This window comes from Trachinotus anak, unplaced genomic scaffold (genome assembly GCF_046630095.1).
Source record: "Trachinotus anak isolate AG129_WGS33_773 ecotype Australia unplaced genomic scaffold, CSIRO_AGI_Tana_v1 ptg000013l, whole genome shotgun sequence".
Taxonomy (NCBI): Eukaryota; Metazoa; Chordata; class Actinopteri; order Carangiformes; family Carangidae; genus Trachinotus; species Trachinotus anak.
In genome coordinates this window covers 4083613-4109662 of record NW_027273864.1, presented here as the reverse complement: position 1 = coordinate 4109662, position 26050 = coordinate 4083613, and the positions used below count along the sequence as shown (strand labels likewise).

Sequence of the window (26050 nt, the reverse complement as noted above, 5' to 3'; positions counted from 1 at the left end):
CCACAGATCTTCATGTTCCAGCTGCTGCGTGGTCTGTCCTATTGCCACAAGAGGAAAATCCTCCACAGAGACCTAAAGCCTCAGAACCTGCTCATCAATGATAAGGGCGAGCTCAAACTAGCCGACTTTGGTAGGAAAACAGCACACACTCAATATATATATTTAAATATTTGTCTATAAATATATATATGCAATGCAAATGTGGTTGTAAAAACTTGTTTCCTGCTACAATCCCTTTCCAATTATATTTTACTGCCACTCTGAGATCTTACTTCGTGATTACTTTAGCACTCTTACTTGCTGTATCCTAGCAACTGTGCCCCTCTCTCTGAGTTTTCTCAGTTTTGAGCTGGAAGATAAACCCACTAAAATTCTTTGACTGTTTTGTTTAAAAAAAAAACAAAAAAAAAACAAAGCAAATGAGATGATATAGTAAATATTCCAATATTTGTCTTGGGTGACGCTGATCTGTATCACCTAAGACAAAGCACAGCACAGTGTGTAGCTGTTAAGGCTAAGATGCTGTGAGGTGTTCCTGCATTGATGTTTCTTTGTACATCAGTGTGTGCTGACACACAGTACTTCAGTCATTTCAAGGTAATTTTAGTCGGAGGGAAAAAGGTTGAATATTTGCACAATTCTGCCGCAGTCTGCTGTTACTAAGGTCTCACGGCCTTAAACCCTGTGTTGTTCAGGTCTGGCGAGGGCCAAGTCTGTCCCCACCAAAACCTACTCCAATGAGGTGGTCACTCTGTGGTACAGGCCCCCTGACGTGCTGCTGGGCTCTACAGAGTACTCCACACCCATCGACATGTGGTGAGCACTCCATGGATATTTGATCACAGTGTCAGATGATCCCCGGTGCCACAGTGAACATCTGCTCACTTTGCATTACACACACTGCACTGCAACTACTGGCCGGGGCAAACACTATGTTCTGTGACTGAATGTCTCAGAAGTGCGAACCGAGGCCTCATAGAGGCTTGATACAGAGATATTATACAACACGCAGCTAGTTCAGCAGGCTTAAATGTGATGCAACAATCAATGTACTGTACATATTGTGTAGAGTTGTGTATTTGTGTTCAGTAAACCTTCCCCTGGAGCACTTTCAAGAGTATTTCAAAGGATTGTGTGTGTAGTTCACTTAAAATACACAAAATATAAAAGACCACCACATATGTCAGGGTCCTGCATCACCATGTTTGTCATTTGAATATTTCAAACACTCTTTGTTAAGGAAAGAACGCTGAAAATATTAACTCGCCACATTGAAAGCAATATCCTTAGTATAAGGTGGGAAAAACAACATATTGAGTGCAAAGTAGGAGAAAACGAAGAAACCTTCCTTTGTCAAAGCAAATTGTGTTTGTTTTTTGTGTCTCTGCGCCTCCCTGTGTCATGATCCTTCCTTACAAAGTTGACCAGTCTGCCCCTCTGTCCCTGTCAAGCACAGTCTCACTCCCTCAGGCCCTGAGATTTATATGAAACTCCCCTCAACTGTCATTCCACAGCCGTCCACCAGATGCCCTCAGATTTTCCATCCTGTCCCAGTTACCTGGCGATCCACGCCCACTCTCAGTTTCTCAGTTATCCAGGCCATATTTGAACCTGCCTGTTCTACCTGCTCCCTCCCATATCATAGTATGTTCTAATTCCTGTACCTGTCTGTCCGTTTCCCTGTAAGTCTTCATCATCATGTCATTGAAGTCTCCTCGCTGCATCTGCCTGCTGCGGTTGAGTGCTCCCTGCCTGTGGTCTGTCCATCAGGTGTGACAGCCTGATGTAGTTTCATCTCATTAGTCTTTAAAAGGCCTGACTGCCATCTGATAAGTCAACATTCTTCCAGAAACAAATTTCATGAGCTACTCTCTAGGGACTTTTGTTGATCATTAATTCACATGGATGTTTTATTTTTACTGTTTATTTTTACTGTCTGACATTCATCTGCTAAGGGAGGAAAGTTTCTCTGCGCTGAGTTTAACATGTGAACCTACTAGAATTAGTTTGTGACATCTCAACAGTTCTGAAGCCAGTCATGGTCCAGTTTGTACGGTGGCCCTAAGAGCTCAACACAAAACAGTTTAAGAAAACACATGTAAACTGACTAAACACAAGCAAATTCAGAGAACATCTTCATCAGTCTGACAGCACATGCCATGCAAATACTCACAACGCAACCAAATACAGAGACGCACTACAAGATCACAGCAGAAGTGTTTCCCGGCGACACAAAAAGTGATGAACTGGACTGGGACACAATTGCATGGATGCATTATGAAACATTTAACCTAATATATATAATCCGTGTGCATATGCTTTACACTTCAAAAGTCACAAAGCATTGAACACGTGCATCCCAGTCGGGTTCATCACTTTTTTGTTTCTCCTGGAAACACTTCCGTTTTATAAGAACCTGTAAATTGCAAAATGCATAAACAGCAGTACCAATGACGTTAACTTTGACCCTTAGCTCTTAAAAGCCTATGATACTGAGTAATACCATGTCCACAATATTGATAGTCACACCAATACCTTTTCTTATTAAAAGAAACTAAACATAGAAACATGTAGAAGAGAGAAGTGAATTGTGGTTTAAGAGGTGAATTTGTCATTGACTGGGTACTTGTGAATATATTACCACTTTTACTGCCATTTCATCTGCCAAACATCAGGACTTACTTTTTACTTTTGTCTGTTCATCATATTTATGTTAAAACACAAGACAGTTTTAATGGTAAATACATTTGTGTTGTGTGGAAATTTCGGACCGCTGCACACAACAGCAGCATAGATGTAAAAACTAGATGCAATAAATAATCTTAATGTGCCCAGAACCTGATCTGATGTGTGAGAGAGATTGCTTTGGCATCGATCCCAATGAGACTAGTATCAATACTCAAAATGAGATTTATTGTTATTAATACTCATACTTTAGGTATTGATCTGCCCACCCCTAATATTTCCACACACAGGCAGTGTCATGTAACCTTTACCTGGATCTGAAGACAGCTGGCATCCTGCACTCTCTCATATTTGGTGAATTAGATGAATATCTAACAGCTTGAGGGTAGTCCAGGATTTCCAGGAATCATGCAAATCTATTAAAATCACCCAAGTTCTTAGCAGAGAGGTGAGTCACTAGTCACACAGTGAAGTGTAATTCATCTGCATTTGTTGTCTTTATGTGTTTCTGCTCATTAGCAGTTTACCATGGTGAGAAAACTGTGGCTCTCTAGCAACACAGCAGCCTTTTATGAGCTCACCTAGCTACATATCCTCTCATCCGGCCACACGGCACCTCCTCAACATGCCATCCTGGGTAGAACAAAAGGCTGCATTGTGCCCACACACACACACCATACGTGTTTGCACGGAGGATCAGCACGCTTTGAAGTGTGTCGTGTTTGTTGAGCAGGGCTTCACCTAGATTTCCAATATGTTGGACCTCATCTCCTCCCTATTCTTCCAGGGGCGTGGGCTGTATCCTGTATGAGATGGCAACAGGTCGTCCCATGTTTCCTGGTGCCACTGTGAAGGAGGAGCTACATCTCATTTTTAGGCTCATGGGTAAGAGAACAACATAATTGATGACAAATATGATGTGAGAACAAGTTATGTAATTGAGTCCTGTGAGAGTAGATGACTATATATCTCCTCCCTTCTTTGTCTTTCAGGCACTGCAACAGAAGAGACTTGGCCTGGTATCAGCAGTAATGAGGAGTTTAGGTCCTACCTCTTCCCTCAATACAGACCTCAAGCTCTCATCAACCATGTGCCCAGGTATCACTGACAAATTTCACAAACAAGAGGCTGTGAGGCTGGACCTGGACACAGCAGTAGTTTCAGCTAAATGCTAATGTTGCCATGCAAACGTGCTAACAATGATAATGCAAACCAGTGGTGTTTACTATGTTCACCACCTTAGTTTAGCATGTTAGCCAGTGGTGGCAGAAGTAATCACATCTTTAACTGAAGTAAAAATTGCAGTACCACTGTGTACTGTGCTCCAAAATACACTACAAAAATGTTACCATCGAATTCTACTTAAGGTACTTTAAACTATATAAAGCTGGGTAATTAATCTATATTAATGATTTAATTGTTGGTTAAATATTGTACTGTTTATTCCACAAAGTTAATTAATACAAAATATGTATTCAAAATATAGAGTACTTCACTATATGTACTTAGTTTCCACCACAGGTATTAGCATGTTTACATTAGCAAATTACTGCTTTAGGTTGATGGAAATAAACCAAGCTGTACAAATTAAAATTTTGACCTGATTGTTTTTGGATGGAAAGTTAAGAGATCAACAAATAAATTAGAGTTCAACCAGAATGTATACCAACATTTTGGACAGGTTAAAGGTCTGACCTCCTCGTGTGCTAGAAGAAATCAGAGGATCACCAAAGTCGATAGGATTCATCCTCTGGGGACCATGAACGTCTGTGCAGCACTTCATGGTGATATAGTTGTTGAGATGCTGTTTCAGTCTGGACCAAAATCGTGGACAGTGACATTGCCATGTGTGGAGCCTCGCCACTTGCGTGGTGGCATCACCATGAAAATATAGATCATTTAGAGATACAAGTATATGTCCTTATTGTTAAATTTCTCCTTAGCTGGGGGAGTTACTTAAGGGTGTTTCACAGAATCTCTTAAAAGGTGTCTTTAACTAAGGGAAAAAAGTAAAGTATTTTACAGCAGTAACAGAGATTTTAAAATAGTAAAATTTTACTGTTCTCCCACTCTTCTTGGGATGTGTATGTTCTTTATTTTATCACCATAAACCCAGTCATGATGTGGGCGGTTAAGATAGACGTACCTTAGGATTTTTACTTCGTTTGGTTGCTAAAGGCTTTTGTGCAACGGTTTAACTGACTTTAAGTGATTCCTTAAGTATACCAACAAGATAAGGAGGAAACCTTAAATACTTAGCTTTTGGCTCAACCATAAAACAGAATCATAATTTAAAAAATCCAGAACATAAAAAAAAAAAAAAAAAATCAGTTTTGTTTTATCATAAGTTTCCCTTGAATAGCTAAAGTACAAGCTGAACTTTTTCCTTTGTGTCCATCAGGTTGGACACAGAGGGGATTGACCTGCTGTCTGCTCTGCTGCTGGTAGGAGACAAAAGCTCAATCACCTTCACTCACCTGGATTTGACACAGACCTTATCATTGGTGGTCTAATCAGCTGCCTTTGTATTATGATTGCAGTATGACACCAGGAGCAGAATCTCATCTGAAGCCGCTCTACGACACCCCTACTTCCTCAGTCTGGGGGATAACATACACAATTTGGCAGACAGTAAGACACACACACACACACGCACACACACACGCTGTACACACACTGTAAAAGCCTCTCGGGTGTACTTAAGGCCCACAGTTCTTTGGAAACTCTGACTGTGAAAAGCAGACTCCACTTCCATTTCAGCAGTGGCCTTTCTAAAAAAAAAAAAAAAAGGAAAGCATAATTGAATCCTGGGGTTTTAGGTCATTTTGCACAAAAGAAATTCAGAAAAGAACAGAAAATGCTGTTAGTTTAAAAACTGTGGCTTTCTTTGAATTGAACTTCTGAGTGCACCAGTGCCAAATATTGTGTCAGAGATATTTTCTAACCTTACATGTGGATAATTATTTGCCTCATTTATGTGTTTTGTCCATAATTAGCATGTAGCATGTTAGCTCAACCACCGGTCATTGTTATCACCTGTTGAAAATGGTACCTGCCGATTTACTCTCACTAACAGATATACTATAGATATAAGATAAACTAACAGATGCTTGAAGGCAGCAGGAGGAAGCACAGTCTCCTTTTCATGGCAGACTCTGTGACGTGTTATGGGAATAAAAGTCCATGGCTCTGTTCCATTTAGGTGTCACAAAAAAAACAAACAAAAAAAAAACTTGCAAGTGCATGTCTCGTTTCAAATAAGAGGCAGCATACATCTCTTTGCTCTTTTTGTTTCAGCTGCCTCAGTGTTTTCCCTCAGAGAGGTGCAGCTCCAGAAGGACCCAGGCCACCGCAGCTCTGTGTTCCAGCCTCTGGGTAAGGTACCGGCCACACGTAACATTATATGACCTCACTACAAGCTGTGGTCAAGTCATTACTCTCACACGTAAGAGTGACGAAAGTTTCAAAGGAAGTGTGAGTCTGTAATGATAGCCGCGGGAACAGAAGTAAACCCAGCTTGTTCCTGACCACAACATCTGAAATGCTAAAGTGTCAACAGACGCATTTTGCTAATTGGCAAAACTCTGCAGGAAACCAGCACGCTGAGTTTGTTTATTCAGATACAAATAAAATACCACAGAGAGGAGTCTCACAGGAGCTGGAAAGACTATGAAAAAAAACAAGGAGTTGTTTACATATTAAAGCCAATTACTGTCACCAATCTACACTCTAATAAGCTCCTCATACACTTAATAAGTCTCACTATGGCTTTATTTTAAAGTAATACTTCACCTGTTGTAGCAAGTAGCATCAAACTGACATAGCTTACATGGGAAAAAGTCCTTCAAGAGAAAAGTGTGAGTCATTGCTTCTCTGAAACTAGACTGCATCCTCTGTTTTAAATTGGTGCTTCTCAACGATGAATCATCATCATTTTAGAGTAAGTGATATCTCATTTTGTCTCTCGTCAGGTCGAGGAAAGAACCGGAGACAAAGCATCTTCTAGAGAGGTCACACAGAAGAGGAACAGAGACACACAGAAAAGAGGAGCTGCCTTTCCAAACTACAGCACAAAGGCCAACACAGCTCAGTTCATTCACAAGCTCCATACACACACCTGCATGTATACACACACACACACACACACACACACACACACACACACACACACACACACTCACACACACGTGCACTCACTCATTTCCATGGCAGCTGACCATGGAGACACACAGCGTTTGTGGAAATAAATGTGTACTGCACTTTGACTGAGCTGAGACACACTCTCCTCCACACACACACACACACACACACACACACACACACACACACACACACACACACACACACAAATACACACATATTTGCACACATTTGCACAATCAGCAACACTGAACATGCTGCCATTACTCAGCTGCACCAGAGACACCAGAGATTTAAGTGTCCTGCTGACACATTTCCACCCAATACAGAATGGGCCGCTAACTAAAACTGCCTGACATAGAACCTAAGGTAGCTACCACATGTGGAACCATTGCACAGTTGCAGGTGTGCAGACGTATTGACTGAACACCACAGGGACAAACACACAGGAGGGTTGTGGTGTGAATGGAGGTTGCTTCAGTTTTACGTAAAATCTTATGAGGTTAATATTTCTTTTCAAATTTTGCTAAATGTTATGTCTTAATAATGTTTAGGCATATCTCTAAACCAAACAAAAAGATGTAGCTCAAAGATGCATGCTCTGATTTTGCTTTAGCATCCAGTGGTGCCTCCAAATTTGCTCCTGGCTCAACATCCTCATTCTGGGATTTTCTGGTTCTGGTACTAAGTTCCCTGAACTCTCTCCACCCTATTTTCTTTATCAGATTTTATTTATTTAGTAACTGTTCACTTGTGCTTTATGGAAATTTTCCAGTGTGAATATTTAAATGTTGTTTCAAAACATCTCCATATTACCAGGTGTAAAAATCTGGGCGAGAAATTCTTAAGAAGTCAAATTTAAACATATGAATCTGAAAACATTGGAATTCGCTTGTAAAATGCCTCCTTTGTGGTATTAGGCACTTGCTAAGTAACAAACTCAGGGTGTGTATCTTTACAAACAGATAGCACATTTAACTCTTTAGGAACTAACAGGCTAATTACGAAGCAAAATGTTATCACGACCTCTGCAGACCTCTAAAACAAATGATGAAGGTTCAACCTCATACTGTATGTTAGCTAATGTATGGAGCTAATGCATTAGGTAACAATGGTTAGCTTCCTGGGTATGATAGCTAGCTCATAAACTGGTGCAATTTAAACCAAATCAGATTTATCTGTGATGAAATTAGTTCCAGGTCACAAGATCCCCCCCAGTCTGGCAGCTATGGATACAGTATGTTATGTGACCTGACAGTCTTGAAGTTGTAAATACACAAGTAGTACAGACATTGAAATAGTAGCAACACACTGTTCAGTTACGGTACCTCTGCTCACTCGAGGAAGACATTTAACCCACCACAGAATCTGACTCCTTCATGAATATAACACTTAAACGGATTCATGTCGGCAGATTTGCCTTGCTACCCCGTGTTTCAGCGCAGTGTGGGGTTTTTGTTCCATACAGTGTTAACAGCTGACTTTCACTCCAGTTTTTGAAGTTGCCTTAGTAAACTGTGCATGATATTTTGGCTTGTGAAGAATCTATATTTGATCTAGTGTAGCCAACGTGTTAGGAGGCATTTGCTTTGTGTCTGTAAATAACTCAATATGAGTGTATGTATTTCTTAGTCTCCTATTTGCACAAACCAAAAGTGTCCTCTGAAGCCTGCTCCCTTCCCTTTGTGTCTTACCTAACATGGTTTTAAAATATGACCCCATATTGTATCAAAACCCTTTAACCTTAGACCAGTAAAAGTGTGGGAAAGTGTGTTCTACAGGTACTTTCTCGTAGCAAATTACTCTCCATAGGAGTCATAATTACCCCTTATGTTTTGCTCACCTCTATTACATCTATTGCTGGGGAGCAGCTTTCAGCTGTAGATCCACTGAAGTCAGTGTGAAAAAACACATATAGTAAAAAACACACTCATCTGTTAAGAGATACAAATGGAAAAAAATTGAAACTTGCCCCTCACAGTTCTTTTGTGACTGATTGGGATTGAGCCCAGAGGTTATGCTTCTGCCCTAGATGATGAAATGATCTGTAGTCACAAAAGTGATGGGGGTTTGTGGCTGAGATACACTCTCCTCTCTCCTAACTCTGTCTCAATCCTTTCTTTCCATGTCCAGTGCTGGGGACGGGTCCTAATGTAAGCCAATGACAAGGGGTTGGGCCACGTGAATGTGCTGTGATCATGATGTGTGTTAAATCAACGGAGCAATATGAAAGAGACACTAAAGTCTGTGTGGAATACAACAGTGGCTTCCTATAACCATCATTCTTCCAATCACTGTGTGTGCTGTGCTTTTAGAGCAGCAGACATATAGATAAGAAGTTGCATATAAAAATATCACCATCATTAATTTACTTATTTCTTGAGATTGAGTTATATGTGGACCAAATATGTTTCATAATTTGTTGTAGTAAGATAGACGGAGGACTGGTCATGGACTGTTTCTATTGTATATAATCATGATTCAATCCACAGTATGTGTGTGAATATTACGAGTAATGCAGGTCATAAGCCATCTAGAAATGCTACATGAAAAGCAACTGGACTTGCTGTAGATTTTTGAAGACATTCAGTCGTGACTGATTCATGTGGAGTCCAGAGTGAAGTAAGCCTCAAATAAACTAGCTCATTACCATTATGTATCTTGATGGGAAATGCTTGATGGGCACTTAATAGGGATAATGGGGGCAGTCTCTCCTTGAAGGCATTAATGGTGTTGCACTTGTTTGTAGATATGAAAAATGTCAAAGTGGTTGTGTGAAGAATGGAAAACGAAAGCATGGACCCCTTCCCAAGCATTAAACTAATGTAGGGTCATTCACACATTGAGAATGTTTGGATGGTTCACTAATCTACATTGTGCAGCTACTGGACATCCGAATTTTCTCAATCTATCTAACTAGAATTGTTAAGGTCATTGTGGAGTGCCACTTCCTGTAGATGATGACTGTGCAAATATGGGTAGACAGTACAGATGGTTTGGACGAGCAGTGAAGGATGTCAAACTGGAGCAACCATCGCTCAACAAAGGGGTCAAGTAGGCTGCTACTCAGCAAATTATGCCATCCTGACTTCCCTTCCCAGGCAGTTGAAGACCCACTTACACCTTGACTTATGTGACTGTAACAACTATAACATGACTAATAGAGCCAGGTTATGCTCTTGGTTCAGAATTGCCACACTCAAACCATCATGAAAAGTTGAACATCAGTGATAGAGATATGATATGATAATCATTTCAGTAACATCAACTGCCTAAAAAGCACCTCTGATGAAGAATACTTGCAGCTTCATAACTTGAATGAACATGAATGCCATTTGGCCCAAGGGGCCGGTATGCTTCAAACAAAGTGTTTGTCAGATCATCAGACAACACCAGGGCCGGACTGGGACAAGAAATTGACCCTAGCATTTTGGTCCAGACCGGCCCACCACATACAACCGCACGCAGCCCGCCCCAGTGTCAACTTAAAAAATGAACCAATTGATCGCTGATTTAGGTGTTTCATGGGCCTGTGCTGACTTTTTTGTGATGAATGCATTACACCAGCACAGAGACCAAGGGAGAAGGTGTTTAAATATGTGATGGAGCCAGCCTGAGCCCAATGGGCTGCCGATCTACGAGATTTATGGGCCGGTCAGACAAATAATAAAGGATGTATTGGCCCAAAAAGCACATCAGCCCATCAGGAAAGTGCTCGGTCTGCCAGATTACCAGTCCGCCCCTGGACAACACCCACACCTTTCCAACATCAGATTTGGGCAAGCTGCAACAGCTGCAACCAACAATATTCTCAAACAACAGAACATCTGACAAAGTAGCTCACTTCACACAGGGCTTGAACTAGTTTCATTCTTCACACTTTTATCACTTTTCGGTGTACAACCAAGTGCAATGCCATGAAAGCCTTTAAGGACAGACTCTCACCCATCTGTAAGGTGGCAGGCTTTTCATCTCATCTTACAGCATGCCTGTTTGGAACAGGTATGAACGCTTTTGCTTTGAGACATGGTCAGACACCTTTTACAAAATACGCCCTTTCAAGCAAACCTCGGCCCTGTTGCATGCTCTGCAAATACACATGCACACAAACCTCTTCAAGTAGGTCATTGTTGACATAGCACATGCCTTCCAAAATTTGAAACATTGCGGTCCGAGCCATGCTTACTGAAGTACCTCTACTGATGATTTGAGTCCCTGACTCTATCACTTCCTTTTCTTCCAAAACACATCTACTACGACTACTACGACTACTCTACTAGTCAGTTAACCAGTGTATTTATGAAGACCAGAAAACATAGCAACACACATGCAGCATGCACAGTGGTGACATACAGTCATTATAAAGGTTTTACTACTGTCACATCCACAGGGGAAGAACAACTTCCCCTGCTTTCTCCTTGTACCGCAGCCTTCTCATGGACCGCTGGGTCACAGTGCCCAAGATAAGAGCGCAGTTCATGCCAGTATGTATATGAAATTGTTGGGGACAGTGTGCACACACCAACAGAGGAGAACATGCACAGGTTTAATGACTCGCAGGTGATTTCCATGTTGACATGTGAACTTTTAACTACTCTCAACGTTAGACTGACCTTACAGACGTTAAATTCCTTGACTCCCAACCAGTCAGTCTGAGCTGAGGGAGCCTTTCCGATGAGAGGCAAAACATATTCAACAAGTCTACAGCAGTTGGTCTTGATTTAGCACTTCTAGATGATTGAATCCACAGATTTGAATAGACAGGTCATCAAGTAGCAAATGAATGACATTCCAGACTGTTCAGGGAAGCCAGAGGTAGAGAAGCTAGTAATCAGAGAGGTGTTGGTTTGACCTTCAAAAGCAGGATGTGTTTAGCTGCCCTTAAGCCAAGCACTGAACCCCAGACTGATCTGAAGAGTCGTATGTGTGAAGGTCAGGGGGTTTTATGTTTGTCTATGAGTGAAGAGATAAATGCCAGTAAAAGTTAAACGGCTGCTGAACGTTTTTCTACCTCTAAAGCGAATGAAGCTGATTGAAGGATAATGTTTTGACCTTTCAGCCGTCTGATCACCAGTCAGTGATCACAAGCAAAAGTTACAGGAGCGAGAAGAAAGAAATTCAGGGCAAACCTCCAGGGACTTCAGAGAGATGTATATCTGTGGGTGTTGCACTTCCAAACCTCCCCCTCTCTTTCCCCAGTGGCAGAAGTATTACTTTGTGTTTAGTTGTGGTAAATGAAGCTATTTTAAATACTGTAATGAAAAAGAAATAATATATATGTATTTTAACAGATGTTTTCATCTTACTCAGTGAGTTTTATGCTGTATTAAGAAAAACAAACAATAGAGCACTTAAAATAAAATAAAGAAAAAACCTGAAGATGATGTCTAAATGTTTTATAAAAGATAAGTTTAGATTTTGTATGAGATGTGATATTTTGTGTGATTTGTCTACACGGTTATAAAATGAGAAATTGAATGTACTGTGACTGCCAACTGGCATAAAACTGATTGAATAATTGATTGATTAATGAATATATAAACTATTAAAATTCTGGAAAACACTTAATTGTTCATTGTATTTTTTATTTTTATTTTTTTTGCTATTTACATTGTCAATAAGGTGTACTTCTTGAAGCATGCAGTATTAAGACAAATGTACAATAACATATGAACACAAGATGGTGCTATTGGCATGTCATCAAAGGAAGTCACTGAGTTCTTTACTGTAAACTGATGCACAGTTTTGTGTTTTGTTTTTTTACTTTTTATGGACACTAACATGTTCACAAAGTGCAAAAGGCATATTAACTGAATTTACTTTATTCCATTTATGCCATTTTCTTTTTTCAAAAGAAGATAAACAAATGAATACAATTCAATATACTTCCTGTAACTTTTTAATTACATGTAATGTTACTCACTGTGAGGGTTGTGACCTGAGTGGGAACAGCATAATGTACAGATGTTCAGTCTCTCATTAGTCACCATCATCAAAATGTCACCTTGATATTTTAACACTGTTTGTTCTCCTTGACAAACTACAGGCTGATTAATCTCTCTTGATGTACTAAGTTAAACAAAATAAAGATGTTGACATTATTAATTGTACTGTAATAGTACATACACTATATCTTCATAGTGCTGACAGTCATTTGACTGTGTATCCAGCTTTAGTCTTTTAGTTGAGCATGTGTTCTGTTGGTTTGATCACTGGTGTACTGTCATTCATATGTCATTATATTTCCATATAATCATGACATTTTGAGACACTTGGTCTTCATCCATCCACATATGTAATTTTATTTCCTCAGTGCTCTCTATAGAACAGTAATACTGATAGCAGCACTAATGGTAAATACTCTAAAACACATTTGCAAGTTAAAATATAACCGTCAAAAAACAAAAAAAAATGTGAATAAAAAATACTATACTATATACTTTATTATACTATACTATACTAAATAAAAATAATAATAAAAATGCATATGATAATGAATAAAGAGAACTGGGAGAGGATATGGACACAAGAACAGAAGGATAAGACAGAAATCAGTTATTGTCTTTTGCAATTAGTAAATAATTCACCTCATTGCATAAGAAGGTGAATATTAAATGACCATGTACTTAAACAGGAGAGGATGGATACATTCTGGGAAAATGAAGTATTGACAGTCTGAAAGATTTCCTCATCTAAAGTAAAGTAAAAATAAAGATTTTTAAAAACATAAAAAATTATGACGTTTTTGCAAGCTGCAGACGAGCTGCTCTGTTTTCATGTTTACATTTGAATGTGCTTTGGCCCACTGTGGCTGACTCTCATTCACTTGACGAGTAGGAATTAAAAACCTATTCAGAACTTGAGGATGAAAATCCGACCTCTGCCTCCTATTTAAAAACCTCCACTGAACACACCATCGAGTTTGCTTTTGATGACCCGGGAACTACTGCTTCATTCAACTAGATACATTTTTCAGTACAGGCCCTTAATAGGAAGAACACCAGGGAGATGTGCATGTGTTAAATGCTTATATAGTGCTTATAAATCATAAATAGGGGGCCCTACAGTTGAATGCTACCAATAATCAATTAGCCTCTATTCTCAAAAATTGCACATCTGTCAGAGAAAAACTGATCTGAGACCAGTTAGAAACAGGGCGGGACCTTGGGACATCATCCAATCAGCGTCACGTCCGTCAACAGGATAACTGGCACTCAACTGGCATGTTCCCAGGCGGAGTGGCTCCTGAGCTCTGTTTACTTTCTCCGTTTGCACTTTTGTTTTCTCGGTGTGATCCAGCTGCACACTGTCGGTGTAAATGAGCAGCCGGCAGCGGCCTGGTCTCCGCAGCGCTCAGGAGCGAAACCTCCTCCGAACACCGCCATGAAGCTGCTGGACGAGCGGATCTGGTCGCTGTTCAAGCGCCACTGGCAGCAAACCCTCACTTACTGGAGCGTGTTCTTCAGCTTCGGCCTGTGCATCGCCTTCCTGGGACCCACCATCCTGGACCTGAGGTGTCAGACGCAGTCCACTCTGCAGCAGATCACCTGGGTCTTCTTCTCCCAGCAGTTCTTCCTGCTGCTGGGCACCAGTATTGGAGGACTCTGTAAAAAAACGTGAGTCTGGTTAGGGAGCTCTGAGGGGGATGTTTGACATCTCTCAACAGTTACTTCATTGAACTTTTCATCTGAATGAATCTATGTAATAGCCCGCCCTCACAAAAACTTCCTCACATCTGTGGTTCTTAACATTGTCTGTATAGACACCACAATATACCGTATTTATTACATCTACTAATACCTGAAATATCTGAGGGATAAATAGAAATGTGTTCTGTTTTGGGTCCTGGAGTCCCAAGGCCCTTCAACAGCTCAAAAACATGATTAAAATTGTTTCATCACATTTATACTTATTTACTTTTCCTAATTTAAAAAATAAAAATTTTTTCCCCTTCTTTTTTTTGAGAAGTCATGAGACCAGTTTCAATTGTACAAATGCATCTCTTGAATAAACTGTGTGAACTTGTCCTGTTATTAGCCAGCTAATGAGTTTGATAACTTACGAGCTCATTAGTTTGCAAGCTAGCTAACTTCAATTATTCAAGTAATATTATTCAAGTAAATGACACAGTGCAGAAATGATAATAACAATAATAATGATAAAAAATAATAAAAATAAAAAGAAGCTTGAAGAGCTTTTGTGACTGACTAGCACTAGCATGTTCCCAGCTGTCTAGTTTGTATAGCCGCTCACTGTGTGGACCTGTGTGGATGAATTTCACACATCCACTTTCTGGTGTGACTGTGCCTCAAATACTGCATACATACCTCATTTTTAATTTTTCTGTTTAATATCTCAAAGACCACATCTATAAAATATGGTTCAATACCAATTTCATGTACGGTAATCATACTCTCTCATTCCTGGAGGTGTTTTTTTCTGCTCCATAGCAACCCAGTTCATTTAGCCTTTCCCTTCATTACAGCGGATAATTACCCTCTGTGCATTTAAACTTAACACTTGTTCCTACACTTACACTGCTTCACAAAACCCTTCACACTTTGGAAACTCTATGCTCTTGTACAGTCCAGTTTACCTTAGACCAGAGCTGTATGCCCATGTGTTGTTCAACCTCTACAAAGCCCCGGCCGTTACCAAACAGGACATCAAGGTCATATCCTCACTAATATTTCTGAAAATTGGTCATAATTACAAGAAATATAATTGAACAGTTACATTTTCTTGTGGTTGAATGAAAAATTGGACAGTGCTGGAGTATTTCAGTGACCACATTGAGACCTCACCTTTGAGAGTTGGGCTGAATTGTAAATTTGACTGGCAAATGTGTGATATTCAAACGGACAGACAGATGTTTCAGGTCGGTGCCACTCAGCAGCCACTGAACCGTGGCCTGTGGTGTAAATTGTGAAGTGGATGGAGACATGTTTCAATCCTGGTATTCTTGTATTTCTGATAAATGAAACATGATTTTGACACATTATCTTTGCTTGGGAAAAATATTGCTCTGCAGAAAGGCTCTTCACCTCTTTAACTGGCCCCTTATAAAACACATAACTCAATTCAACTCAACCACCTACACTTCTCTACAACTTGGAGATTGTGGTAGTGGAACTTCTCATGGCACAACACACACACACACACACACACACACACACACTCTCTCTCTCTCTCTCTCTCTCTCTCTCTCTCTCTCTCGCAGTGTCTTGTACTAACGTTCTGCTGGATTGACTCCTGTTTTTCAAACACTCAAGGCTGCTTATAAAGGGTGTATTTCATAATACGGTCAACATACCGGTCATATAAACTCCCACCTTAGTAAGAACTATCTCACTCATGTGAGTTACAGTATATGGGAATCGTTTTTTTGCAAGTAGCTCATTATGTAAAAATATGAAAGTTCATTATGTTACTAATATATTAACTAATCCACTTTATTATACGTCTTTATCACATGCATAACATGCTTCAGCAAACTAAAAGTTATGTAGGACAAGGTTACCAGGCGAGTGGAAAGTTGGCACATTATCTTTACAAGGTGAAGATAATGTGGATGTGTACTGAGGCTGGAGGCCTGTGATAAACCTACTAGGTAAATAAAAAGTTAGAGGACCAACAGAATCCTCAAGGTGACTTTACTGCAACAACAACAAGCTAGAGATCCTAATCTGGCCTGGGCTGAGTCACAGTACTCATCAATTTAATAAGAACATGGTTTGTAAGTAAAGGTTAAGAATGTGTTGAATATACAACCATTTAACTTACACTTTAATTTACACTTCAGTGTCAGTGACTGAATGTATGTTGTCATTATAATCTGAATACACTGCTGAATACTTCATGGGTGTTGTGTTGACCCTGTGTCTTCTCCAGATTCATGTTCTCCCTGTCAGCTCTCTTGTCCTGCACTCTCATCATCTCGCTCGTGTTTGCCATCATACCACTATGTTACCATGTGACGGTGTTGTCCATCGCCATGGCGCTTGCTGGCACAGCCATGGGGGTGATTGACACCATCGCCAACAAGCAGCTGGTGAAACTGTACCAGAAGGACTCGGCCATCTTCCTGCAGGTCAGAGGAGGAAGCAGCTGAGAATGTTGCTGTGAATGAACATGTGGGCCAACGCAAAGTACAATCAATACAATAACATAGTTCCTTCTGGTTAATTGACTTTATTGATGAAGAAAGTTAAAGCTACAATCATCAATATTTTTATATGAACAAAGGTTAGATGAATGTAGTGACTTTATGGCCTATTTCAGCTGATTTTATGATTGATGATTAGCTTATTTTATCTGAATGTTTGCCTTATGTTCATCAATATGTAGCATTTATAAACACAGTGTATCTGTAGTACAGTAGCTACAGTTTATAGCATGTTGTAACAGCCTATGGTGTTGGGAGCAAGTTTACCAAGTTATCTGGACAGTGCTGCTGATGTTGGCTACTCTGAGGATGACTCAGCCAAGTCGTCAAGATAACCCAGTTTCCAAAATAATGTAGCACACAATCCTATACAGAACTCATGCATTATGGTTTAAACATAATGCCTAATACAAGTGTATTCATGATTTTAGTTCACTAATTAATACTTGTTCATGTTGTATAAATGTAGTGAAGTAAAGTTAAATTATCTGTGGTTTACTGATTAATGATGCTCACACAATCGAAATATCTTCCTAGACATATAGTATGTTGGTGACAGCAGTGCAAAATTAAACAAATAGTTTTAGTTTTTTTTACATTTTTTTGAACTTAAAGAAATCTACATGCTGCAGGCGTTAATGATTTGATTTCTGTTACACACACAAACAGGGAAAAGTACAAACATGAAAAACCAGGAAGTGGAAAACGCTGGGTAAACATAGGGAATGATAGGGAGGCACAGCCTAAGCACGACAGTTACAGTGTCGATATGGACAAGAACTATGAGGAGAAGAGAGAAAGGTGTGATATCCTAACCAGGTCCTAACCACTGGGCCACCAGACCCCCCTGATATATAATCTTAAGGGGATCTTTGTTCATGTCTCTCCCCAGGCCTTGCATTTCTTCATAGGCCTGGGAGCACTTGTCAGTCCTCTGGTGGCTGATCCTTTCCTGGCAGAAGACAGCTGTGTTCTGGCTGCAAACTGGACCGCCAACTCATCCTCTTCCTCAGACCTACAGCACCTCCGCAGCAGCCTCGCAGGGCACGGAACTGCACTGCACAACATTTCCCAGTATCCTCTGCACACTGAGGGTGTCATCATCACCAGGGTGTCCTATGCTTTCTGGATCATTGCTCTTATCAATGTGAGTTCATGGCACTATTATATGAGTCAAGTGAATGGTGCTGACACAGAAATATACACAATGCACACTAGTATAACTGATTGTACTTAAAATATTGACTGGCGCTGGAGGCATATTGTTTTCAGGTTGTTCATCTGTACATACACACGTATGTCCGTCCATCCCATTCTCGTGGACACGATTCTCAGTAACACCTTGACGGAACTTCTTCAAATTTGGCACAAATATTCACTTGGACTAAAGGATGAACTGATTAGATTTTGGTGGTCAAAGGTCAAGGTCACGGTAACCTTACAAAACTTATTGTTGACCTTGTGAACGAGATATCTTAGTAACGCCTTGATGGAACTTCTTCATATTTGGCACAAATGCCCACTTGGACTCAAAGGTGACCTGATTAGATTTTGGTGGTCAAAGGTCAAGGTCACGGTGACCTTACAAAATGTGGTTAGGGCCTTTTGACCTACGTAATGCCTTGAGGGAATTTCTTTGAAGTTGGTACAAACATTCACTTGAACTCAAGGATGAAATGAGAAGATTTTGGTGGACAAATGTCGTCATTGTTGTGATCTCACAAAACACTTTTTACCCATTACTCAAAACTTCACACAGCAATTATGAGGATGAGGACACATGAGGTGGTATTTCTGGTTTGTGGTTGGGACATGACAGCAACTCTTAGAACTGGTTAGAGCTTTGGTAAGATAAAAAGCCAGGTGAAGTTATGTGATTTGCTTAAGAGTAAGGATGACACTATTCTATGAAAAAACACCATACAGACTAATGAGTGTCTTCCACTGAGCAAAAAATAGTTGTAGTTGTTACAAGTGGGGTTTCATTTAGTAGTTTTTGACATCTTTTCTGTAGGGAGCAATAAGTTTGTACTTATTGAAATAATTACTGAATTCCGAGCAATGCATCCTCATATTTAAAGGATAACTTCAGGATTTCTGAACCTAATTTTCCTAAGTTTTTGGGTGTAAATGATTGATAGAGACATTAAATCTTTGGAATCAGTGTAGTATTCAGCAAGAACAGTATCATTGGCGACCCCATTTATGTCCTTATGGGGACAACACTTGACAGACTGACATTGCTGTTCCTAAGGCCACATGGCCAAAAAAACAGGATAAACATTTAGCAAGGGATTTTTAATAATCAGACGTTCATGTGTTCCATCATCTGCTGTTACTGAAAACTTTAAAAGGTAAGCTACGATTGCTCTAGAGGTGTGTGGTAATGATAAACTTGTTGTCATTGTACAATTTGTCTAAGTGTATGGTTACATTTTAGTTTTGAACATCGCTGTATAATTATTGGGTGATACTGATCAGATCTTGGACCTGTAGGTCGACAACAAAAAAAAAGCTCAGAGCACTGACTCAACTTTTTTTCTTGGAGAAAGTCTTTGGGGGAAAAAAAGAAAACATTGAAAAAACATTTTTGAGTCATAATTATATCAACTACGAATCCCATGACAATATTTCCCATGCAGTGTTAGACAATTTCTCAACAAAATGACCTAAATAGATTTAAATGAGATAATGAAATTCCAAACAGTGCTGTTGCTCGAAGCCGCGCACAACTGTGGCCTTGTTTCCAGTTTTGTTCACAGAATTATATATAAGCCTTGATATTGTTATTCAGATGAAGCAGTAAACTTCCACCCGAGCAGGAATACAGTTGAGTTTTTCTGTTTGAAATGGATCTGCTCCCAGCAGAGGATGAGATAAGACAGTGTTGATTCTATGTTTATAGGAGGAGGTTCACAAATTGAATCAGCTGACAGGAAACGTTGACTGTTAAGCTGGTTAACAAAAGCCTCTTTGTGTGTTCTGACAGCTACCTGTGCCAGCAGCAGTGCTTGCACTGATGTACCATGAGAGGTTGCTGCTATGCTTCAGGAACAGTCCTCGTCTACTGGACAGGGACTCTCTGTCCAGCACGAACCCAGCTGGGGACAGTGGCCAAGGTAATGTATGTGTATGTGTGTGTTTGTGGCCAAACTATTCAAATGAAGCAGCATACCTCTCAGTATCCCTGTCCCTACAGGATATGGGAGTGTATTTGGTTGCTGTAACCCTGCCAAACTCCGTGGTCGCCCTGCTACCTTCTTCATCATCCATGCTCTAGGCGGAGCCATCCTCTTCATCACTGATGGGATTATAGTGAGACCTGCTAACACTACACACATATATACACATAGTATATACACTTACTGCTGCAGTTTGTGTCAAAAATCACACTCCTTCAAGTATTAACTCTGTCAGCTTGAAAATATCTGTGCTAACTGCTCGTTGTGTTTCTTGCCCTGTAGGGCTCCTATGCTGGTTTTGTCTACACCTACGCTGTCTCCCCTCCTCTGCTGATGGGTCATAAAACTGCAGGCTGTCTGGACAGTATATTCTGGGCATCCATCACAGCAGGAAGACTGGCTTTCATCTACCTGTCCTACAGATACACATCACCCAGGCTGCTGACCATCAGTCTGGTATGAACACACATTTAAAGGACAAATCCACCTTAAAGTGAATGCAGTAGTTGACTATAGAGTGCAGTGAGGCAAGTGTCAGGGGTCAAGTCGTGTGTTTTTCCCTCACTTGTTTATGTGTCACAGCCTTTCTCCATTAGTTTCTTATTTCTTTCACATGATTGAAGCTACCTAGAAGTGTTTATTGGTTTTGGATGGAATTAACACCAATTGCTTAATCAAAAAACAAAACAATAAATAATTGTAAGTCACTAAATACATTTACAAGGAAATGTAGTGTTGGGATTGTGAAAAATAATTTATTTTAATAATATATTAAAGTTACTTATGTACACTCAATACTGGCACCAACTATCACTGAGTTCAAGCTTTTTTTTTTAGTCATGTGGCTTAAGAATTCTACTGAAGTTCTAATCTGTATGATGTCCTGCTGAGTTGCAAAGCACAGCACAACAATATCGAGAACAGTATGAATTGTGAACAAACAATACTGTATAATATGTTACTCCTTCATCTGTGCTGACAACAAAGAGACAGCAGTAGGCAACTCTTGTGTAACTCGTGTTTTGTGCAATGTTGACTGGAAGGTGCATGTGTTTCACATCTTGTAGCCTTATGTGAAAAATTTACAGAAAGGTGCCTGTTTCACACCTCATAGCCTCCATATTTTCTAGAGCACTTGCTGAAATAGATCAGTTGGTAGAGCGTTAGACTGAAGATCTAAAGGTCCCTGGTTCGATCCCGGTTTTCAGCAGCTGACGGGCTGTCTTTCCATGATGCGTTTCCTTCATGGTTAGGCCTTGCTTTATGTTAGTCCAATGGAAATGGCGCCCCCAAGCTGCAAAGCACAATGCAACATATCCACTCAGCATTTCAAATTGTCGCGACAGTAGGTAACTCTTGTGTTATGTGAACAATTTACTGAAAGGTGCCTGTGTTTCGCACCTCATAGCCTCCATATTTGAAGGGTTTCATGCCGAAATAGCTCAGTTGGGAGAGCGTTAGACTGAAGATCTAAAGGTCCCTGGTTCGATCCCGGGTTTCGGCAGCTGATGGGCTGTCTTTCCATGATGCGTTTCCTTCAGGGTTAGGGCTTGATGCCACATGCCCAATGCCACATATCCGCTCAGCCTTTCGAATCATAGCGACAGTAGGTAACTCTTGTGTCATGTGAAAAATTTACTGAAAGGTGCCTGTGTTTTGCACCTCATAGCCTCCATATTTGCAGGGTTACTTGCCGAAATAGCTCAGTTGGGAGAGCGTTAGACTGAAGATCTAAAGGTCCCTGGTTCGATCCGGGGTTTCGGCAGCTGACGGGCTGTCTTTCCATGATGCGTTTCCTTCATGGTTAGGCCTTGCTTTATGTTAGTCCAATGGAAATGGCGCACCCAAGCTGCAAAGCACAATGCAACATATCCATGCAGCATTTCAAATCGTGACGACAGTAGGTAACTCTTGTGTTATGTGAACAATTTACTGAAAGGTGCCTGTGTTTCGCGCCTCATAGCCTCCATATTTGAAAGGTTACTTGCCAAAATAGCTCAGTTGGGAGAGCGTTAGACTGAAGATCTAAAGGTCCCTGGTTTGATCCTGGGTTTTGGCAGCTGACAGGCTGTCTTTCCATGATGCATTTCCTTTGTGGTTAGGGCTTGCTTTATGTTAGTCCAGTCTTATCTTATTCCCTACAAGGAAATTCATGTTATGAACTTTTTGTGTTCTCCCTGCATTCACATGAATGTCCTTCCATTCCATTACACAGGCACATTAGGCATGTTATGGAAACTCCGTGCCCTTCTGTTTGGGTTGACAAGTGAACTTTGGCAGGTTTTCTAAAAGCACAGACTTTCATGCATGGTCATTTGCTTACCCTCTGCTTCTATGTCTATCTCTCAGGTCGGAGTCATACTGGTGCAGTGCCTGCTGCTGATCTTCTACACAAGCTGTGTATTTCTCTTCATTGGTACTTGCGTGTTAGGACTGTGCATCAGCAGTGTGTTTCCATCTATGCTGGCCTTTACAGAGGACACACTAGACTACAAAGGTTAAAAAAACACAGAGATGCAAATTCTGACACTCCCACATCAGTATCAACTCATCTTGGAAATTATTTACTGCACACAGAGGACCTAAAATGCTTAATTAGTCAAGATATAAATGTAAATTCACAGATAAAAGTTGAAATAAACATAGAGACAAATACAGTTTTACATATAAGTACCTAATAAAAAAAGTATTTTATTTATTTCTACATTTAAACAAATTTACATATCTTTATTTCTGCTTCTCCACTTTTCCTACACATAAATAAATAAATATAGAAATAAATCACTAATATCTATTTATTTATTCAACTATTAACAATTTATTTAGATATTTATTCATTTATTTATTTTTGAAATTAACTTATTATTTAAGTATTCATGCATGTATTTTTTTTATCAACAAGTAGATCATCTTTCCTTAATGAATTATAATTACTGAATTAATTATCAAAATTTATTTATAATAATTATTATTTAATTTTAACATATTTAACATATTTTGTTTATGTGATTGTTATTTCATAATTTGAATCAGCATTTGTTTTTTAATTTATTTATTTTAGCATTTATTTACATAAATATTTATTTATTAATTGATTAATACATTTGTAGACCGTCGTTCATCTCTTGTGTGTTACAGGTTGTGCCACAACTGTCCTGGTGACCAGTGCCAGCACAGGAGAGATGATGCTACAGCTGCTTGTTGGATCGGTAAAAAGTCTTTCATGATTGTGTGTGAACATGTCCTTTAGTTTGCAGCGACGCTTCTTCCTTCAGTGTTTTTACTTGATTTTTTTCAACACTATTTCTGCATTTGTTGTCTGCTTTGATACATCAGTTTTGTTTGATTTTGTTCACTGCCTTGTTATTTTGGAACAGGCTTTCATGTCAGTAATGCACATTTAATAACATGAAAGAAAAATGTATGAAAACCCTGCCGTGGACCAAGTCAGTGCGAAATTGTTTCAGCAGCATTCAGAGAGTACCTGCAGCAGGGCATTGTTGTTACCAAGGATTAGTGTGGCGGTAGTGACCTGCTGTGTTGAATGAATGAAGCGGAAACAATGCTACCTGTGGCTATCAGTTCTGTAGCCACATTGCTTTCCAGTGTTGATTGCAGAGATTAAAACCTCACTCTGTGTGTGTGTGTGTGTGTGTGTGTGTGTATGTGTGTGTGTGTGTGTGTGTGTGTGTGTGTGTGTGTGTGTAGGTGATCCACAGTCGGGGCAGTTATGCTTTCCTATTGTGTTGTACAATAAGCTCCGTCATCGGATTCTGCTTTTTCATGCTGCTCCTCTATGTCCAGCACATTCACAGAAACTGCCACACAGGTAAACACACATCAGATAGACACAAATAAAGACATTGAAATTCCAATAACACCTTGGACTTCAGTGTATGTGGAGGAAAATGGCTGTTCTTCTTTTGCAACACTGATGTCATATAGCAACAGGAGATGGCAATGTATACAATGTGATTTAATAATAGAGGCTGTGGTGGAGGAGAACCAGCAGCAACACAAACAAAACATGTCAGTGTACACAGAGTAAGTCAGGATGTGGGTATTCCTCAAAAGAGATTACTGCACCAGTGTTGTGAGATGCGACAGGTGGGGGAGGCTAGCTGTCAGCTGACACATTCCCTTCATCAATGTTTTTATTGTTAATTTAAAGATTGTCGTGTCGTGGAGTCTTAGTTCCTGGTTTGACCCTGCACTCTGGCAGTGGAATGGCTGCCTTTTGGGGACAGAGTGCTTCAAAGTGCTACAAAGTTTTGGAACATTACCACTTTTTGTGTGACAGAGGTTTTGGTAAACCATGGTGTTTTGGAACAATGTGTAGCATTAAGGGGATCTACTGGCAGAATTGGAATATAGTATTCAGTTATGTTTTCATTTAAAATAAGAATTGTGTTTTGGTTGGCTTTGAATAACACCCTTCATATCTACATAGGGCTCGGGGCCTCTTCCACACAGCCTGCCATGTTGCTCTGCCATGTTTCCCCAGTAGCTCAGAACAGACAAACAAACACTGGCTCTAGAGAGTCTTCTATTCTGGATTGAAATACAGTTGGTAACTGTTTTGTGAAATGTTGACTGCACAGTTCCCATGTTTTGCACCCTGTAGCCTCTGTAGATGCAGGTACATATGCTGAAATAGCTCAGTTGGGAGGGCGTTAGACTGAAGATCTAAAGGTCCCTGGTTTGATCCTGGGTCTCAGCAGCTGATGGGTTGTCTTTTCTCAAGCATTGCTTTGATGGTTAGGGTTTGCTTTATGTTAGTCAGCTGAGCTCTACAGTAGGTAACTTTTGTGTTATGTGAAAAATTTACTGAAAGGTGCCTGTGTTTTGCACCTCATAGCCTCCATATTTGTATGAGCACTTGCCGAAATAGCTCAGTTGGGAGAGCGTTAGACTGAAGATCTGAAGGTCCCTGGTTCGATCCCGGGTTTCGGCAGCTGACGAGCTGTCTTTCTGTGAAACGTTGCCTTGATGGTTAGGGCTTGCTTTATGTTAGTCAGTTGGGAGAGCATTAGACTGAAGATCTAAAGGTCCCTGGTCCCATCAGCTGACAAACCAAACACTGGCTCTGGAGAGGGCCTTTTGTGTTTCCATGTTACCTGAAGGCCACTGTAGGTTCTTCTACACGCTTGGAAAGGGAGGGGGAAGGGGATAGGTGCAACTAAATCCTACACACTGGTCCCTTAAGATAATTATGTGTAGGTATGGCAATAATGTTGGGAGGGTTTGCTAAGAGAAAAAAATATGAATAGCACAGATGAGGATCTTGCTATTTTAAAACATGGAATTTAAGGTTTGGCACCTCCCTCCTCACCCAGATAATTATGTTTGTTGTATGTCAGTCCTCTTGTGTTAATCTCTCCGCTGCCAGTCAATTAATAAACATTGTTTTTCTCCCCAGATTCACCTAAAAACACGGACATGAAAGAGAAGCCAAAGACAGGAGGCTCATGATCAGAGGCTCCCTGAGGGACCAGAGTGGACACAGTGAGGACAATGGAAACGCAGCATGGAGAACGATCAAAGGGAAACCTGACATTCCCTCACTTTTCCCCAGTGCTGGGATGAGCTTCATGCTGGCCTTCTCCAATGGAACATTTTTTAACCTGAAATCTACTTTCAAGCTTTGATGATCAACAAGCGATTCAATGCATGTACAATACTTGAATTAATGTTTTTGGCACAATCATTTCTTACAGCACATTGTAACTCTGCTGTAGCTTGATTCAAGAGACACTTTGATGATTAATACCTTTTCAGTATGAATGTGAATGAGCTGTGGAGGTAAATGGGTTCTTTCTCCTAAAATTATGACTCATCGGTGTGTGTAGACTGTGGTTTTGTGGTTTCTCGGTGGCCA

At 40.2% G+C, this 26050-nt stretch overlaps 2 protein-coding genes and 6 non-coding genes across 9 annotated transcripts in view; all 8 read left to right on the top strand.

Moving 5' to 3' along the window:
• The window catches only part of cdk18 (cyclin dependent kinase 18), a 54838-nt gene extending 47888 nt beyond the window's left edge, over positions 1-6950 (top strand). For both annotated transcript variants that reach the window (XM_071493814.1, XM_071493813.1), the window contains 8 exons: positions 7-130; positions 696-816; positions 3473-3570; positions 3678-3783; positions 5087-5129; positions 5226-5316; positions 5983-6060; positions 6657-6950. In XM_071493814.1, coding sequence (XP_071349915.1) covers positions 7-130; positions 696-816; positions 3473-3570; positions 3678-3783; positions 5087-5129; positions 5226-5316; positions 5983-6060; positions 6657-6691 — 696 coding nt within the window. In that variant the 3' untranslated portion in view covers positions 6692-6950. The remainder of the gene's footprint in view (positions 1-6; positions 131-695; positions 817-3472; positions 3571-3677; positions 3784-5086; positions 5130-5225; positions 5317-5982; positions 6061-6656) is intronic.
• Positions 6951-14049: 7099 nt separating this feature from the next.
• Positions 14050-26020, top strand: mfsd4aa (major facilitator superfamily domain containing 4Aa). Its single transcript, XM_071493932.1, has 10 exons — positions 14050-14441; positions 16717-16915; positions 17883-18137; positions 19980-20109; positions 20190-20305; positions 20455-20628; positions 22522-22669; positions 23311-23381; positions 23881-24001; positions 25592-26020. The coding sequence occupies exons 1-10, from the start codon at positions 14209-14211 to the stop codon at positions 25642-25644; spliced, it is 1500 nt and encodes a 499-aa protein (XP_071350033.1). The 5' UTR covers positions 14050-14208; the 3' UTR covers positions 25645-26020.
• Positions 21310-21382, top strand: trnaf-gaa (transfer RNA phenylalanine (anticodon GAA)). Its single transcript has one exon. It is a non-coding gene; the product is annotated as a tRNA-Phe (tRNA).
• On the top strand, positions 21604-21676 carry trnaf-gaa (transfer RNA phenylalanine (anticodon GAA)). The gene has a single exon. It is a non-coding gene; the product is annotated as a tRNA-Phe (tRNA).
• Positions 21865-21937, top strand: trnaf-gaa (transfer RNA phenylalanine (anticodon GAA)). The gene has a single exon. It is a non-coding gene; the product is annotated as a tRNA-Phe (tRNA).
• On the top strand, positions 22159-22231 carry trnaf-gaa (transfer RNA phenylalanine (anticodon GAA)). Its single transcript has one exon. It is a non-coding gene; the product is annotated as a tRNA-Phe (tRNA).
• Positions 24820-24892, top strand: trnaf-gaa (transfer RNA phenylalanine (anticodon GAA)). Its single transcript has one exon. It is a non-coding gene; the product is annotated as a tRNA-Phe (tRNA).
• Positions 25054-25126, top strand: trnaf-gaa (transfer RNA phenylalanine (anticodon GAA)). Its single transcript has one exon. It is a non-coding gene; the product is annotated as a tRNA-Phe (tRNA).
• Positions 26021-26050: the final 30 nt, after the last annotated feature.